At 39.5% G+C, this 16,957-nt stretch overlaps 1 protein-coding gene across 2 annotated transcripts in view; it reads left to right on the top strand.

The window, feature by feature from the left end:
* SPPL2A (signal peptide peptidase like 2A) overlaps positions 1-16,957 on the top strand; it is a 61,217-nt gene that overhangs the window by 13,030 nt on the left and 31,230 nt on the right. For both annotated transcript variants that reach the window (XM_002825447.6, XM_009249828.4), the window contains exons 2-6: positions 5,719-5,829; positions 6,600-6,782; positions 7,268-7,357; positions 7,842-7,975; positions 15,645-15,793. In XM_002825447.6, the coding sequence (XP_002825493.1) occupies positions 5,719-5,829; positions 6,600-6,782; positions 7,268-7,357; positions 7,842-7,975; positions 15,645-15,793 (667 nt within the window). The remainder of the gene's footprint in view (positions 1-5,718; positions 5,830-6,599; positions 6,783-7,267; positions 7,358-7,841; positions 7,976-15,644; positions 15,794-16,957) is intronic.

Genomic DNA, 16,957 nt, shown 5'->3' with positions numbered 1-16,957 from the left:
AGATCTCTCCATATTGCCCAGACTGGTCTAGAACTCCTGGCCTCAAGTGGCCCTCCAGCATTGGCCTCCCAAAGCACTGGGATTGCAGGCGTGAGCCACCATGCCCTTCCAAATTTGCTTTTTTTTTTTTTTTGAGACAGAGTCTCGTTCAGTCACCCAGGCTGGAAGGCAGTGGCGCGATCTTGGCTCACTACAACCTCTGCCTCCCGGGTTCAAGCGATTCTCCTGCCTCAGCCTTCGGAGTAGCTGGGACTACAGGCACGTGCCACCACGCTCGGCTGATTTTTATATTTTTAGTAGAGACGGGGTTTCACCTTCTTAGCCAGGATGGTTAAGAAGATCTCCTGACCTCGTGATCCTCCTGCCTAGGCCTCCCAAAGTGCTGGGATTACAGGTGTGGGCCACCATGCCCAGCCCCGAATTTGCATTTTTTTTTGTTGTTGTTTTTGTTTTGTTTTCGTTTCTGTTTTTTGAGACCGAGTTTCACTCTTGTTGCCCAGGCTGGAGTGCAATGGCTCGATCTTGGCTCACCGCAACCTCTACCTCCTGGGTTCAAGTGATTCTCCTGCCTCAGCCTCCCGAGTAGCTGGGATTACAGGCGTGGGCCACCATGCCCGGCTAATTTTTTGTTTTTAGTAGAGACAGGGTTTCTCCATGTTGGTCAGGCTGGTCTCGAACACCCAACCTCAGTTGATCTGCCCACCTCGGCCTCCCAAAGTGCTGGGATTACAGGCATGAGCCACCACGCCTGGCCAATTTGCGTTTTTAATACCTTAAAAACTATTAAAGTTTTTGCTAGGAAGTCTTTGGCTTTAATTACTTCCTTCTCATGATTATCAGTTTCAAGTTTGCTTTTAATCTCCCCAGTAAGACTATACTTTCTTGTTTTGTGTTATTTTTTCAACAGCTTTATTGACGTATAATTTGCATACCAAACAATTCACCCATTTAAAATGTATAAGTCAATAATATTTAGTATATTCACAGATACGTGCAACTATCACCACAGCCAATTTTATAACATTTTCATCATCAGAAAAAGAAACTCAATAGGTGGAGCACTGAGGAATTTTAGGGCAGTGAAACTATGTAGTACAATGCTGTAATGATGGATATCTGTCATTGTACACTTATCAAAACCCATAGGATGTACAACACCGAGAATGAACCCTAATGTAAACTATGGGCTTTGGATGATAAAGATGTGTCAACGGAGATTCATCAGTTGTAACAAATGTACCACTCTGCTGTGGGATATTGATAGTGGGAGAGGCTACACATGTGTAGGATAAGAGGCTCTGTTGAAACTCTGTATTCTCTGCTTTATTTTGCTGTGAAACTAAAACTGCTCTAAAATAAAATCTTTTAAGAAAGAAAGAAGTCCGGGCATGGTGGCTCATGCCTGTAATCCCAGAACTTTGGGAGGCCAAGACGGGCAGATCGTCTGAGGTCAGGAGTTTGAGAACAGCCTGGCCAACCTGGTGAAACTCTGTCTCTACTAAAAATACAAAAATTAGCCAGGCGTGGTGGTGGGCGCCTGTAATCCCAGCAACTCAGGAGGCTGAGGCAGGACAATTGCTTGAACTCGGGAGGCAGAGATTGCAGTGAGCCGAGATCACGCCATTGCACTCCAGCCTGGGCTTTAGAGTGAGACTCTGTCTCAAAAAAAAAAAAAAAAAAAGAGAGAGAAAGAAACTCTATATCCTTTAGCCGTACCCCTTATCTCCAAATCCTACCAGGACCCAAGTAACCACTAATCTTCCAAACATTAATCTTTTGTATTTCTTTTACATTACATAAGTAGTTGGCAAGGTGCTAGATATATTTATTAGAGATTAATATGTATAAACAGTTGCATCATCTAACTTAATCCTTATCATAACTGTGAGGTCTGAGTGTTTATTGTTATCTCAAAGCTGAAGATATTGAAACTTAAGATGGGTTAAATATCTTGTAACATAACCAGTAAATGATGAAACTAGCATTGTATCCTTGTGCTATCATTTAAAAACTCATTCTCTTAACCTTTCTACCATATCTATTGTAGTAAACTGAATTTTCGAAGCTATGCAATATCTATGAGAAATTTTACTAAGATATTTAAAATGTCATGGAAAGCCTTAACTTGTTTGGGCATGCTGGCTCCCTCACAAAATTTGCTGCATGTTCTTTTCTTTTAATAGCCTCTTTATGTATCTCTCCACATTTTTCCTCAAGCTCATATAAATGCACAGATACATTGTAGGGGCTTCTTGAGGGGTCATTATATAAAAATAGGATTATACTATAAATATCACTCTAAAACTCACTATGGACATCTTCTGTTTCTAGAAATAGATCTAGCTCTTTGTTTTGAGTAGCTATGTACTGCACATATCATAATGTAACAGTTACCTTATTGGTGGAAGTTGGGTTTTTTTGCTATTACATACAATATTGCAGTTAATATCCTTAAACATTTATCTTTGTGCTTTTGCATACTATATCTGTAGATATGAATCACAAGATTCTATGTATTACAATTTTTGATAGATACTGCTCATTTTTTATTAAAAAGGTTATACCACTTGAGCAGCAGCATGCACAGTTAAGACCCAGATCCTGATCTGGGTATCTTTCCTCTCCACAAGGAGCTTAATGGAATGGCTGGATCCGGATGTATAGCAGATAAAGGACAAGGTCAGCCTAGGATACCTGTGTCAAAAAAACAAGAAGTCCTCAAAGACAAATGGAGTCTTGTTTTTTGTTTTTTTGGGTTGTTTTTTTTTTTCAGATGGAGTCTTGCTCTGTTGCACAGGCTGGAGTGCAGTGGCACGATCTTGGCTCACTGCAACCTCCACTCCCCAGGTTCAAGCGATTTTCCTGCCTCAGCCTCCTGAGTAGCTAGGATTACAGGCGCCCACCACACCCAGCTAATTTTTGTATTTTTAGTACAGACAGGGTTTCACCATGTTGATCAGGATGGTCTCAAACTCCTGACCTCAGGTGGTCCACCCGCCTCGGCCTCCTGAGGTGCTGGAATGATAAGTGTGAGCCACTGTGCCCAGCCTAATTTTTGTATTTTTAGTAGAGACGGGGTTTTGCCATATCGGCCAGGCTGGTCTCGAACTCCTGACCTCAGGTGATCCACCCGCCTCAGCCTCCCAAAGTGCTGGGATTACAGGCATGAGTCTTGTATAAAGGATACAAAGAGCCAGCTAGAAGAGGCTCTAAATGACCAAATTTGGAACAATCTGAATATCAAACAAACCATTGTAATTATACCACACTGAAATTTTTAAAAAATTAATGCATCTCTACTGATACTAAAAGATGGTAGGGGAGAGAGTAAAGCTCTTTTAAAAAGAAGGATATGGCTGGGTGCAGTGGCTCACACCTGTTATCCCAGTACTTTGGGAGGCTGAGGTGAGTGGATCACCTGAGGTCAGGAGTTCCACACCAGCCTGGCCAGCGTGACAAAACCCCGTCTCTACTAAAATACAAAAAATTAGCTGTGCGTGGTGGCAGGCACCTATAATCCCAGCCACTCGGGAGGCTGAAGCAGGAGAATCGCTTGACCCCGGAGGCAGAGGTTGCAGTGAGCCAAGATCATATCATTGCACTCCAGCGTGGGCAACAAGAGCGAAACTCTGTCTCAAAAAAAAAAAAGGATACTAGCCAGTAAGGGTAGAAGGAATGACAATATTTTAAAAATTCACCATTTTGTAATCCCCAGTATGATATGGGAAATTAAATGTAGGCAAGGATCATCATGGAGGCTAATATCCTGGTGAGAAGAAGCTGTTGGGCTGTTCACATGGTGCCATAGATTACTTACTCATCAAACATAAAGGGAAAAACATGTCTTTACACTAGAGAAATCCTATGGTTACTGCCTTAACCAGATCGTCAAAGTCAGCATCACTAGTGCAGGAAATCATGACGTTAATGTGTTATTTTGTTGGATGCAGTAAGAAGTACCCAATTCACTTATGAAGCATTCTTTCCAAAAATGTTTAAATTAAATCTAAGCAACCTTCGTGTTTATCTGCAGGATTATCTTCTTTAGTTAGAACTGTAAATGATTTTACTATATGACCTTAGGTAGGTTACATTAGTGACTTGTCTGAGTCTCAGAGCCCTTGTTTGTAAAAACAGTGACATTGAATCAGAAAAAATGTATGAAAGTAACCTAGCATGTAGTTTGTTATATTATAAGAATGTAACATACTAGTTCATCTCTGCTGTCAGAATCCATTCATAGCCACCAAGTATATAGCTGAATGAAAACTACATTTCTCTTTTTCACATCTTATTTCCTTATCTAATTCTATGTAATTTGATGGCATGTTTTATGAATTCCCTATACTTGCTTAGATCCATGAGCTGTGAAGCCCCAAGTATGCCATAAACCCTCTAATCCAAAATGTTCAAGGGACATTTTAGGTAACAGAGCATGGGATTAGAACATTTCTATACTCATTAGAAATTTACGTTGGCTTGTATAAAACTACCAATTTTGTAGATTAAAATTGGTCAGATATCAGCAATGTCATGTGATTCAATCTAATAATGTGCTTTGGTGGCAGAAGCTTAGTATATCAACATTTGCCAAGCATTCTTTCTTTTTCCTTCCTTACGGTTTTAGAAAAAGATTTGCTCAGAGGAGGAGAGAAGGATTTGTATTGAGCCAAGTTTTAAGGAAATTGTGATGTGAACTCTTAATCTGTTGTGATGTGTATTCTAAATATTTTTGGATATTTCTTCATTTTATACTCTCCTCTCCCCCCAGGTACAACAGTTATTCTTTCTAATCATTTCTTACCTCTTGGCTTTTCTTTCCAGGTAGTGGGAAATGAGACAAAGCTTTTCTTTTTCTGTACTTTAAATTCTGGATTGGTCTTTTTGAATAGGCAGTTGCAGAATTTTGAAAACATGAGCAAGAATAATTTACTTCAAGTTCCAGCTGGTTCTCTTCCAAAGATAGCACTTAGAAATGATAATGTACTTTTTTTCTTTGTACCCTAGTTCCTAGTAGAATATGGAAGGTAAGACAGATTGATGGATTTTGAGTACATGTTGTTTTATAGAATATAAACAATGGCCAGGTGCGGTGGTTCACACCTATAATCCCAGCAGTTTGGGAGGTCAGGAATTCGAGACCAGCCTGACCAACATGGTGAAACCCTGTCTCTAGCAAAAATACAAAAATTAGCTGGGCATGGTAACACACGCCTGTAGTACCAGCTACTTGGGAGGCTGAGGCAGGAGAATTGCTTGAACCCAGGAGGTGGAGGTTGCAGTGAGCCAAGATTGTGCTACTGCACTCCAGTCTGGGTGACAGAGCAAGACTCTGTCTCAAAAAAAAAAAAAAGAATATAAACAGTGAAGTAATAATTCATAGGAGATTGGAAAGGAAAGTTTCCAGCTGTGAAGTATTGAAATTACATCATAGCAAGAATTCTCCCTGGGGTACGGCCCTTATAACAAGAGTCATAATTGTTACTCCCTTGAGAAAGTGACCTATCTTCCTTAAAGAAGGTGTGCTGGGCAATTGTGTATAGTTTTAATATTCCTGACCCTCCTTTTTATTTCCTCAAACAAGAAGAAACAAATTCATGGAAGACCATCCCTCTCAAGGAAATGTGATCACCCCTGCATATAAATAGCGTTATTAAAATCCTTAGTTGTTGGCAAGCCATAACATTGCAAGTTTGAAAGTTATTGTTTGTCTCCTAGACAGCCGCTCAGGAAGCAATCTTGCATGCGTCTGGAAATAGCACAACCAAGGACTACTGCATGCTTTATAACCCTTATTGGACAGCTCTTCCAAGTACCCTAGAAAATGCAGTAAGTAAATCACAGTTACTATTCATAAACATAAAAATAGTGAAGAAGGAGGCTGGGCGCGGTGGCTCATGCCTGTAATCCCAGCACTTTGGGAGGCCGAGGTGGGCGGATCATGAGGTCAGGAGATCGAGACCATCCTGGCTAACACGGTGAAACCCCTTCTCTACTAAAAATACAAAAATTAGCTGGGTGTGGTGGCAGGCGCCTGTAGTCCCGCTACTCAGGAGGCTGAGGCAGGAGAATTGTGTGAACCCAGGAGGTGGAGCTTGCAGTGAGCTGAGATCGCGCCACTGCACTCCAGCCTGGGCGACAGGGTGAGACTTCGTCTCTGGAAAAAAAAAAAAAAAAATAGTGAAGAAGGCTGTGTACAATGGCTGATACCTGTAACCCTAGCACTTTGGGATGTCAAGATGGGAGGATCATTTGAGACCAAGTGGTCAAGACCAATCTGGTCAGCATAGTGACACCCTGTCTCTATTTAAAAAGAAAAAAGAAAAAAATATTGAAGAAGTGAGAATGACTGATAATTATGTTTTATTGTGAACCATTGTCATATACGGTTGTTAATAAATAATTATTGATTTTTCTCAAGTATTTTTCTCTCTGGGAAAATAGGGAATTTTAAAATACTTAATTCTAAGCCTAAATATTTCTAATTCAAAAGATATTGTCTTAAACCAATACTGATAACCAAATGCAGTATTTATAACTGAATGCATTTGGGATGAAATAGATTTTTAACATGTTAAAAAGACATTTCTTATTTTCAGACTTCCATTAGTTTGATGAATCTGACTTCCACACCACTATGCAACCTTTCTGATATTCCTCCTGTTGGCATAAAGAACAAAGCAGTTGTGGTTCCATGGGGAAGCTGCCATTTTCTTGAAAAAGCCAGAATTGCACAGAAAGGAGGTGCTGAAGCAATGTTAGTTGTCAATAACAGTGTCCTAGTAAGTTATAAAAACAATCATATCTTATTTTGAGTTCATGATGTGAAATTTCACAAAAATGGAATTAATGTCTTTGTGTGTGGTTTAGAGGCTGAGTTTTGAATGATCTGATGACAAGATTCTTTGTAAATAAATAATCAAGATCTAATAGGCATTTACTTGGAAAGTTTTTCAGTTTTTCTATTCCTAGAGCAGACAAGACTTTGTTAGGAACAAATATATATATCTGCATATATATAGATATATATGTGTTACACATATGTAATATGAATATATCATAAATGCTATATATATTATAGCATTTATCAGTTTAAGTTCATGTTAAAAGGATTCAATTTTGAGAACTTATGGAGCATTAAGAAAGAATACCTGAAATTTTGTCTTATAACTTAAAGAAAGATGTAATATTTACATTTAATGGAATAGTATTTTATTCTATAAATATATTAGTAGTAAATAAGTTTTCATAATTTTTTTTCTTTTAGTTTCCTCCCTCAGGTAACAGATCTGAATTTCCTGATGTGAAAATACTGATTGCATTTATAAGCTACAAAGACTTTAGAGATATGAACCAGGTAAATTAGCAATTACATATTAGATAAAGTTTATAAATATTATATCTCTTTATTTTTAATCACTAATGTTTAATTTTGAGTGTTATATTTGCTCCATTTGCTAACAAGAAGCTATAAGGCCTATCAAGTTTTTGTTTGGAAAGTACTCATCTCTCATTTGGCACAAAGTGTCTCAAAGCCTAAACTTTAGAAAGGATGTTTGTTTTCAGTTCTTTAAAAATTTCTTGTCATGTCATTTATCTTAACTTTAAATTCCTGAACAAAATATGATTGTGTAGAACACTGCACTTTAAAGATTTTATAAACCAAAGCATATCGTCATACTTTTGACTAGAGAATATATCATGTCATCAGACAATAATTCTAGTCTTCTTAACTGTCTGATGTATAATGTCCATTCCAGAGTGAAATGTGGACTATTGCTGTTATGACTATAGTAGAGAGAAAAGTTATTCCTGTGTTTAACTGTTATTTTGCCTTTCAGACTCTAGGAGATAACATTACTGTGAAAATGTATTCTCCATCGTGGCCTAACTTTGATTATACTATGGTGGTTATTTTTGTAATTGCTGTGTTCACTGTGGCATTAGGTGGATACTGGAGTGGACTAGTTGAATTGTAAGTTTAATTAACTTAAGCGTTTTTGTAATAAATGGTTAAAAATTTCTGCAATCATTTTAATTATATAACAACATTTAAAAATTTTATCTGCCCTCAGAATATGATGCCAGTAAGCCCAGTCTGCAGGTTTGTCCTCATGTAGATCATTTACATTTTCACCAGAGAGAAAAGAGTCACAGATTTCTCTAACTCTTCCACTGTCAGAGGAACATTGACATCACATCAGAGACTCTTTTAAGTTAAAATGTTTAATTCTGTCTCCCAGGAAACGTCATGGGAGATATCCTAATATGCCTATTGATTTAGATTGGAAGAAAATAAGCAAGAGAAAGTGGGGAGTTTTTCAGCTCCTCCTGGGCTGGGTCATTACAGTGTGGCCTCATCATTCTGTTTAATGCTTTAGGAATTCTAAGGATGTTAGTAATGGCCATCTTTTTTTTCACTTAGTCAAGATTTATTTCAAGGCTTGAAAACATTCAGGCCAACTAAAATGGTACTACTGTCACTTTTTATAATACATAAATAGGCCAGGCACGGTGGCTCATGCCTGTAATTCCAACAATTTGGGAGGCCGAGGCGGGCAGATCACCTGAGGTCAGGAGTTTGAGACAAGCCTGGCCAACATGGTGAAACCCTGTCTCTACGAAGAATACAAAAATTACCTGGGTGCAGTGGTGCGTGCCTATAATCCCAGCTACTTGGGAGGCTGAGGCAGGAGAATTGCTTGAACCCGGGAGGTGGAGGTTGCAGTGAGCTGAGATTGCGCCATTGCATTCCAGCCTAGGTGACAAGAGTGAGACTATGTCTCCAAAAAAAAAAAAAAAAAAAAAAGTAAATAATTAATATAAAACTTTGAAAAACATAGACACAGTTAAATAACCACTAAACACCACACTATTCAATTCTCAAAAGCAATGGCTATTTAGCAAACTGTAAGGTAGCAGTAAAATATCAGAGAACTTTTATGCATTTAGAGAACATAATTAGCCGCAAGCTAGTCAGACAAAATAAACATAAATGTTTTTACATTTTCCATTTTTTTTTTTTTTTTTTTGATACAGAGTCTCGCTCTGTTGCCAGGCTGGAGTACAGTGGTGTGATCTTGGCTCACTGAAAACTCCGCCTCTCCGGTTCAAGTGATTCTCCTGCCTCAGCCTCCCAAGTAGCTGGGACTACAGGCACACACCACCATGCCCAGCTAATTTTTGTATTTTTAGTAGAGATGGTGTTTCACCATGTTGACCAGGATGGTCTTGGTCTCTTGACCTTTTGATCTGCCCGCCTTGGCCTCCCGAAGTGTTGGGATTACAGGCGTGAGTCACCGTGCCTGGCCTCCATGTTTGTTTTTAATTTTGCTTTATAAAGTCATGGATAAATTGAGGCATCTCTCAATTTTAGGATTTCTCAATTAAAAATTATTTATTTATATATATTTTTTGAGATGGAGACTTGCTCTGTCACGCGGGCTGGAGTGCAGTGCTATGATCTCAGCTCACTGCAACCTCCGCCTCCCAGATTCAAGCGCTTCCCCTGCCTCAGCCTCTTTAGTAGCTGGGATTACAGGTGCCTGCCACCATGCCTGGCTAGTTTTTGTGTTTTTAGTAGAGATGAGTTTTCACCATGTTGGCCAGACTGGTCTTGAACTCCTGACCTCAGGTGATCTGCCCACCTCGGCTTCCCAAAGTGCTGGGATTACAGGCGTGAGCTACCATGCCCGGCCTAAAAATTATATTTTCTAGCCTTGGCAACATAGCAAGACCTCATCTCTTCTAAAAATAAAAAAATTAGCCAGCGCCAGGCGTAGTGGCACATGCCTCTAGCCCCAGAGGCTACTCAGGAGGTGGAGGTGAGAGGATTGCTTGAGCCCAGGAGTTTCAGGTTACAGGGAGCTGTGATTGTGCTACTGCACTCCAACCTGGGCAACAGAGTGAGACCCTACTAAAAAAAAAAAAAAAGGCCAGCTGCAGTGACTCATTTTTGGGAGGTCAGGTGGGCAGTTCACTTGAGCCCAGGAGTTCAAGATCAGCCTGGGCAACATAGTGAAACCCCGTCTCGGCCAGGTGTGGTGGCTCACGCCTGTAATCCCAGCTCTTTGGGAGGCTGAGGCAGGCGGATCATCTGATGTCAGGAGTTTGAGATCAGCCTGGCCCACATGGCAAAACCCCATCTCTAGTAAAAGTACGAAAATCAAACAGGTGTGGTGGCGTGCGCCTGTAGTCCCAGCTACTCAGGAGCCTGAAGCAGAAGAATCACTTGAACCCAGGAGGTGGAGGTTGCAGTGAGCCAAGATCATCCCATTGCACTCCAGCCTGGGTGACTGAGCGAAACTCCATCTCAAAACAGAACAAAACCCATCTCTACAAAAACATAAAAAATAAAAATTATATTTTCTAAGTATTTTTATTGAAAGAAATGAAAAAGCCACAAACTGCATTGTTTGCCATAAATTCATACACCAGAAAGTAAAATGCAATCCAACTGAATCTGTATATGCTTCCCTTTTCTCCAACAACAGCTTTAAATGTTTTCTATATACTTTATAAGTTTTATTAAAATCAGTTCTAATTAATTTATGCAGATTAGAGGAAATGATTTATAATAAATTATCCTTAAAATTACCTTTTACAAACTTCTAACCCTACTGCCCCCATAGCTACCACATCTGCTGCTAAAGTGAACAATGATGCAATGTACTGTTTCTGGGGGCGCAAAGCATCTGTAGTCTTGATTTCCTGAATAGCCAAATATTTCAACTTTCTGCCAGTTTAAACAAAAAGACTCAAATGGCCAAAATTATACAGTGAGAAGAAAAATCTATAGCATGAAGATTAACTAAAACTTTAAAGCATGTCCGTATTTTAATTTAAATATAGAAATTTCAAATGTACATAAAATTCAGATTTTCCTATTTAGTAGTAACCTTAACTCGGTCTCCTTACAGTTTTGCACTTTTGGCTCTAAATTAAAAAGAGTCAATGTATATTCATAACTCTCAATGAAAAAAATGTGCCCAGAGCATATTATTTCATGTATGAAGGGCAAAATATATTTGCCTTGTGAATTGATCTATCGCTTCCATTTAAAAGATCTTATTTGTAACTAAATGAAGCTAAGGTTATTTGTAATTTCTTAAATACTAAAATTTGATTGACTTACATCAAGAGGGAAATGTTGAGAGTTTAACAAGTGTAGGTTCCTGGAGCGTTGAGCTTTAAACATTTTATGTATTTGGAAAGCATGTTTCAACATATATCAGTCACATCTTTCATATGAGCATGTTTTTTTCCTTCATTATTAATCTTTAATCTTTTTTTTTTTTTTTTTTTGAGATGGAGTCTCACTCTGTCACCCAAGCTGCAGTGCAATGGTGCAATCTTGACTCACTGCAACCTCCACCTCCCAGGTTCAAGCAATTCTCCTGCCTCAGCCTCCCAAGTGGCTGGGATTGTAGGTGTGAACTACCACACCCAGCTAATTTTTTGTATTTTTTTTAGTAGAGATGGGGTTTCGCCATGTTGGCCAGGTTGGTCGCGAACTCCTGACCTCAGGTGATCCGCCTGCCTCGGCCTCCCAAAGTGCTGGGATTACAGGTGTGAGCCACTGTGCCTGGCAATTATTAATCTTTATAAAGCATAGTATGTAAGATCTCCATATTTCTAAAATCATTTTGTATATTACTTAGGGAAATTTTAGAAATAATTTTCCAAAAGCTGCTGATTTGTTGAAAATGTTTTCCTATTTATTATAGATTCTTACTGTACTTCCATTACCCTGTAAATTTTTTCTTCTCTAGAATAGTGCTTCTCAAACTGTAAAGTGCATATACTTATCTAGAGATCTTATTAAAATACAAATTCAGGCCAGTTGTGGTGGCTCACACTTGTAATCCTAGCACTTTGGGAGGCCGAGGCAGATAGATCACTTGTGCCCAGGAGTTTGAGACCAGCCTGGGCAACATAGTGAGACCCATCTCTACAAAAAGAATTTACAAATTAGTTGGCTGTGGTGACATGAACCTATAGTCCTAGCTACTCAGGAGGCTGATGTAGGAGGACCATTTGAGCCCAGGAATTTCAGGCTGCATTGAGCTGTTACCATGCCACTGCACTCAAGCCTGGGCAGCAGAGCAAAATCCTATCTCAAAAAGATAACAATAAGAATAATAAAATACAAATTCAGATTTAGTAGGTTTGGGATAGGGGCCCAGATTCTGTATTCTGTTTTTTGTTTTTTTGAGATGCAATCTCACTCTGTTGCCCAGGCTGGAGTGCAATGGAGTGCAACCTCTGCCTCCCAGGTTCAAGCAATTCTCCTGCTTCACCTTCCCCAGTAGCTGGGATTACAGGTGCACGCCACCACGCCTGACTAATTTTTTGTATTTTAGTAGAGACAGGGTTTCACCGTGTTGCCCAGGCTAGTTTTGAACTCCTGAGCTCAGGCAATCCGTCCGCCTCAGCCTCCCAAAGTGCTGGGATTACAGGTGTGTGCCACCGTGCCTGGCCCAATTCTGCATTTTTAACAACTCCCAAGTGATTTAGCTGGCCTATGGACCACACTTTGAGTTTAGCAAGGCAAGCTTTTTTATATACATGCTAGGACAAACTCCTCCTTGAGAAAATTGAAAATTGGAGGGGAGTACATATCAGCTTTTTTATTTGTAAAACATGATGATGGAGCAGAAAGAAGTAATTTGTTGCCTTAGGAAACCAGATTGGGAGAGGAAATGTCCCATACCTGCAGGATCATGGATTTTAAAATTGAGGGGGCTGATTCTAAGAGCAAAATAAAGATAGAGAGAAGTAAGTGTATGTGGGAGGAGAAAGGGGTGGTGACCGTATGGAGAAAGAGAATATGAATCAGTGATATAAAGGAAAAAGTTCCATAAAAAGAATTATTAAAAACGTAAGGCCCATCATTTAGCAAGTAATGACAGTTGGATGGAAAGAGAGTAAGGCTTAGGGAAGGGAAAATGTGCCAGAACAGGACCTCACAACCCAAAATTACTCTACCAAATGAGAGATGTACCTTAAGCAAAAGGGAAAGATGCCTGGGTTCTATAGAAAGACTTTTCAGCAGAGTGTTAAAATCTTTTTTGTTTTTTTTTTGGAGTCGGAGTTTTGCTCTTGTTGCCCAGGTTGGAGTGCAGTGGCGCGATCTTGGCTCACTGCAACCTCCGCCTTCTGGGTTCAAGCAATTATCCTGCCTCAGCCTCCCAAGTAGCTGGGATTACAGGCATGGATCACCACGCCCAGCTAATTTTTGTATTATTAATAGAGATGTGGTTTCACCATGTTAGCCAGGCTGGTCTTGAACTTCTGACCTCAGGTGATCCGCCTGCCTCGGCCTCCCAAAGTGCTGGGATTACAGGCGTGAGCCACCATGCCCAGCCTAAAATCTTTTTATAATAAGGTCACTGGTCCTCGGCCTTTATAACCTCTAGATGGCATGCAATAAAGCTTAGGTTCCTATTGCATATGGCTCTCAAGCTGATATGAAAGTACAATTTTTTTTTTTTTCAAAAAAGATGAATTGTAATTTTTTTTTGTGTGTGAGTTGGAGTCTCACTGTCACCCAGGCTGGAGTGCGGTGGCATGCGGTCTTTGCTCACCGCAACCTCTGCCTCCCAGGTTCAAGCGATTCTCCTGCCTCAGCCTCTCAAGTAGCTGGGATTACAGGCACGTGCCACCACACCTGGCTAATTTTTGTATTTTTAGTGGAGATGGACTTTCATCATGTTGGCCAGGCTGGTCTCAACTCCTGACCTCAAGTGATCTGCCCACCTCAGCCTCTTAAAGTTCTGGGATCACAAGTGTGAGCCACCACACCCAGCAGAATTGTAATATTTTAATGTGATCTAAATCTAGTACATTGTATGCTTTCCTTCAAGAAATTGCCTGTGCTTTTTAGTTCAATGACTATGAATAGATAAATATTTAATTATTATGGCTTATATGTATACTATGACAAAAATTTCTTTAAATGTATTTCTGTAGTGGCAGATATCATAATTAGCACCTTTTTACACTCAGGTGCCACATTTATAGAAATTTATTTAATACCCTGTCATTCAGCTCTAGAGTTTCAGGGGAGGTGCTAGCATGTCTCCATCAACCCTCTCCCTGCTCTTTTCCCAGGCAATCTACTCTTTTTTTTTAATTTTTAAAATTAATTTAAAAAAATATATTGAAAGAAATAAACATTTTTAACCTAAATTTTGTATTGAGCCCAGACCTAACAAGCAGGGCCAGGATTTGCCCAGGAGGGAGCAGAGTTTAGAACAGAGTTGTTGAAAAGTATTCAGAAGTAGTATTAATAATATGTCGTAGGTCGCATATAACTAGGAGGAGACAGTAGTAAGGTTGCCCAACAAACAACAGTTGCAGTTCTTTTCCTCCTCGACTTCTGTCTCTGTTATTAGCTCTGTGGCCTAGCAAGGGTTGAGACAATATTTCGTTATCTTAAATAAAGGTAGGACAAAGTTATGCTTTGAATTTCTTTTGAGTCCTTTATAATACATTGATGAGCGTAGACTAGGCATATAGTAAATGCTAAGTTGATTGAGAGGAGAATTTAGCATTTACATTTAAGAGAAGCGGCCAGGTGCGGTGGCTCACGCCTGTAATCCCAGCATTTTGGGAGGCCAGGGTGGGTGGTTTGCCTCAGCTCAGTTCGAGACCAGCCAGGGCAACATGGTGAAACCCCGTCTCTACTAAAATACAAAAAATTAGCCGGGCCTAGTCACATGTGCCTGTAGTCACAGCTACTCGGGAGGCTGAGGCAGGAGAATTGCTTGAACCTGGGAGGCAGAGGTTTCAGTGAGCAGAGATCACGCCACTGCACTCCAGCCTCAGCAACAGAGCAAGACTCTGTCTCAAAAAAAAAGAGAAGCTAATTTTTAGAAGTATTTTACTACCTGTAAGTTGATAATAGTAAGTTTGTAAGAAGCATTGGTTTTAGTTTGAAATTTATTATGTCAATATAATTTTCAAATTAGATAATATAAACATCCACAAGTATTACTTTGTTTATATAATAAATGTCATCTCTTTCTTTTTTTTTTTTTTTTTTGAGACGGAGTTTCGCTCTTATTGCCCAGGCTGGAGTGCAATGGCACAATCTCAGCTCACCACAACCTCCGCCTCCCGGGTTCAAGCAATGCTCCCACCTCAGCCTCCCAAGCAGCTGAGATTACAGGCGCACACCACCACGCCCGGCTAATTTTTGTATTTTTAGTAGAGACGGAGTTTCACCATGTTGGTTAGGCTGGTCTTGAACTCCTGACATCGTGATCCACCTGCCTCAGCCTCCCAAAGTGCTGGGATTACAGGCATGAGCCACCATGCCTGGCCAATGTCATCTCTTTCAACAATTTTGCCTGCAGAAAAAAATGTTTCAAAAGTTAGTGGTTGAAACAGATCATCTCTGGAAAGTAGCATTTAAGAGGATTTTACTTTCTAGATTAAATATTTCTTTTTAGGGTACAGTTTTTAAAAAGTACATTACTTGCTGTAACAAAATAGCTTAGAAAAATAATAAAATAAAAGTATTTTAATAAATAAAAATACATTGTTTTCTTCAGAAACAAATTTAAATTGGTGTTAGAGATAAATTTTTTAAATAACTGTACTTGGCTAAGATTTGCTAAAGTTCCTGTGTGTTTGTACAGGGAAAACTTGAAAGCAGTGACAACTGAAGATAGAGAAATGAGGAAAAAGAAGGAAGAATATTTAACTTTTAGTCCTCTTACAGTTGTAATATTTGTGGTCATCTGCTGTGTTATGATGGTCTTACTTTATTTCTTCTACAAATGGTTGGGTAAGAAGTCATATTTTATGTTTGCTACTGTTAACATACATTCTTTTCACTGACTATTACTAGATTTATCTTTTCCTTTAAGCCATTCTACCTGGAAAACGTATGTGAATAATTTGGTTAATATTAATTTTTTTAAAATTATCAGAGTGTTAGGTCTCTGTTACTCTGAGATAAAAATATTCAGATTAAAAATACAATATGTGCCAGGAGCAATGGCTCACATCTGTAATCCCAGCACTTTGGGAGGCCAAGGTGGGCAGATCACCTGAGGTTGGGAGTTTGAGACCAGCCTGACCAACATGGAGAAACTCCATCTCTACTAAAAGTATAGAAATTAGCCGGGTGTGGTGGCACGTGCCTGTAATCCCAGCTACTCGCGAGGCTGAGTCAGGAGAATCGCTCGAACCTGGGAGGTGGAGGTTGCAGTGAGCCGACATTGCGCCATTGCACTCCAGCCTGGGCAACAAGAGCGAAACTCCGTCTTAAAAGAAAAAAAAAAAAAAGGTACGTTATGTTTTCAGATAAGAACACTTCTTCGTGGATGACTTGAAATAACTGCCATGGTCCCTAAGTTTTCCTCTCTGTAGATGAATGATATAGTTCAGTATCTAAGCAGTGGATTAAGGAGTTCTTGGTGGCTATATTTAGTTACATGAAATAGAAGATTATTCAAATTACTGATGTATTGCCTCTACTTACTCCCAAAGTGTAGTTTATCTTTTGTCAATTTGCAAATCAAGATGTTTTATTGCTTGAATTTTATGTTACTTATATAAACATTTAGGATCATATTATATCTGAAGACACACAGGTACTTCCCTGTGGTCTAGAGAGTAACTAGTCCTTTTTTTTCCTTGAAGAAAGTGGGAGCAGGAACTATAATGGCTTGTCCATCTCCTGAACAGTCTTATTAATGGCTTAATAGAATGGAAATTTGCCATCCCTGGACTGTATACAGCACAAAGAGAAGGGAGTCCAGGGTAAAAGGAGTGTACCTGATAAGAACTAGCAAAAAGCCCTTTTAAGAACCACCAAAGGCTACCATGCTTATGTGTATAGCATTAGCATACATTTCTGGACTAGAAAACTAGGGCCTAGGATTTGTTTCATTCAGCTTTTTTTTTTTTTTTGAAACAGAGTCTCGCTCTGTCGCCCAGGCTGGAG

This window comes from Pongo abelii, chromosome 16 (genome assembly GCF_028885655.2).
Source record: "Pongo abelii isolate AG06213 chromosome 16, NHGRI_mPonAbe1-v2.0_pri, whole genome shotgun sequence".
Lineage (NCBI taxonomy): Eukaryota > Metazoa > Chordata > Mammalia > Primates > Hominidae > Pongo > Pongo abelii.
Note: the sequence above shows the minus strand (reverse complement) of the source record. Positions and strands in the feature narration are given on the sequence as shown.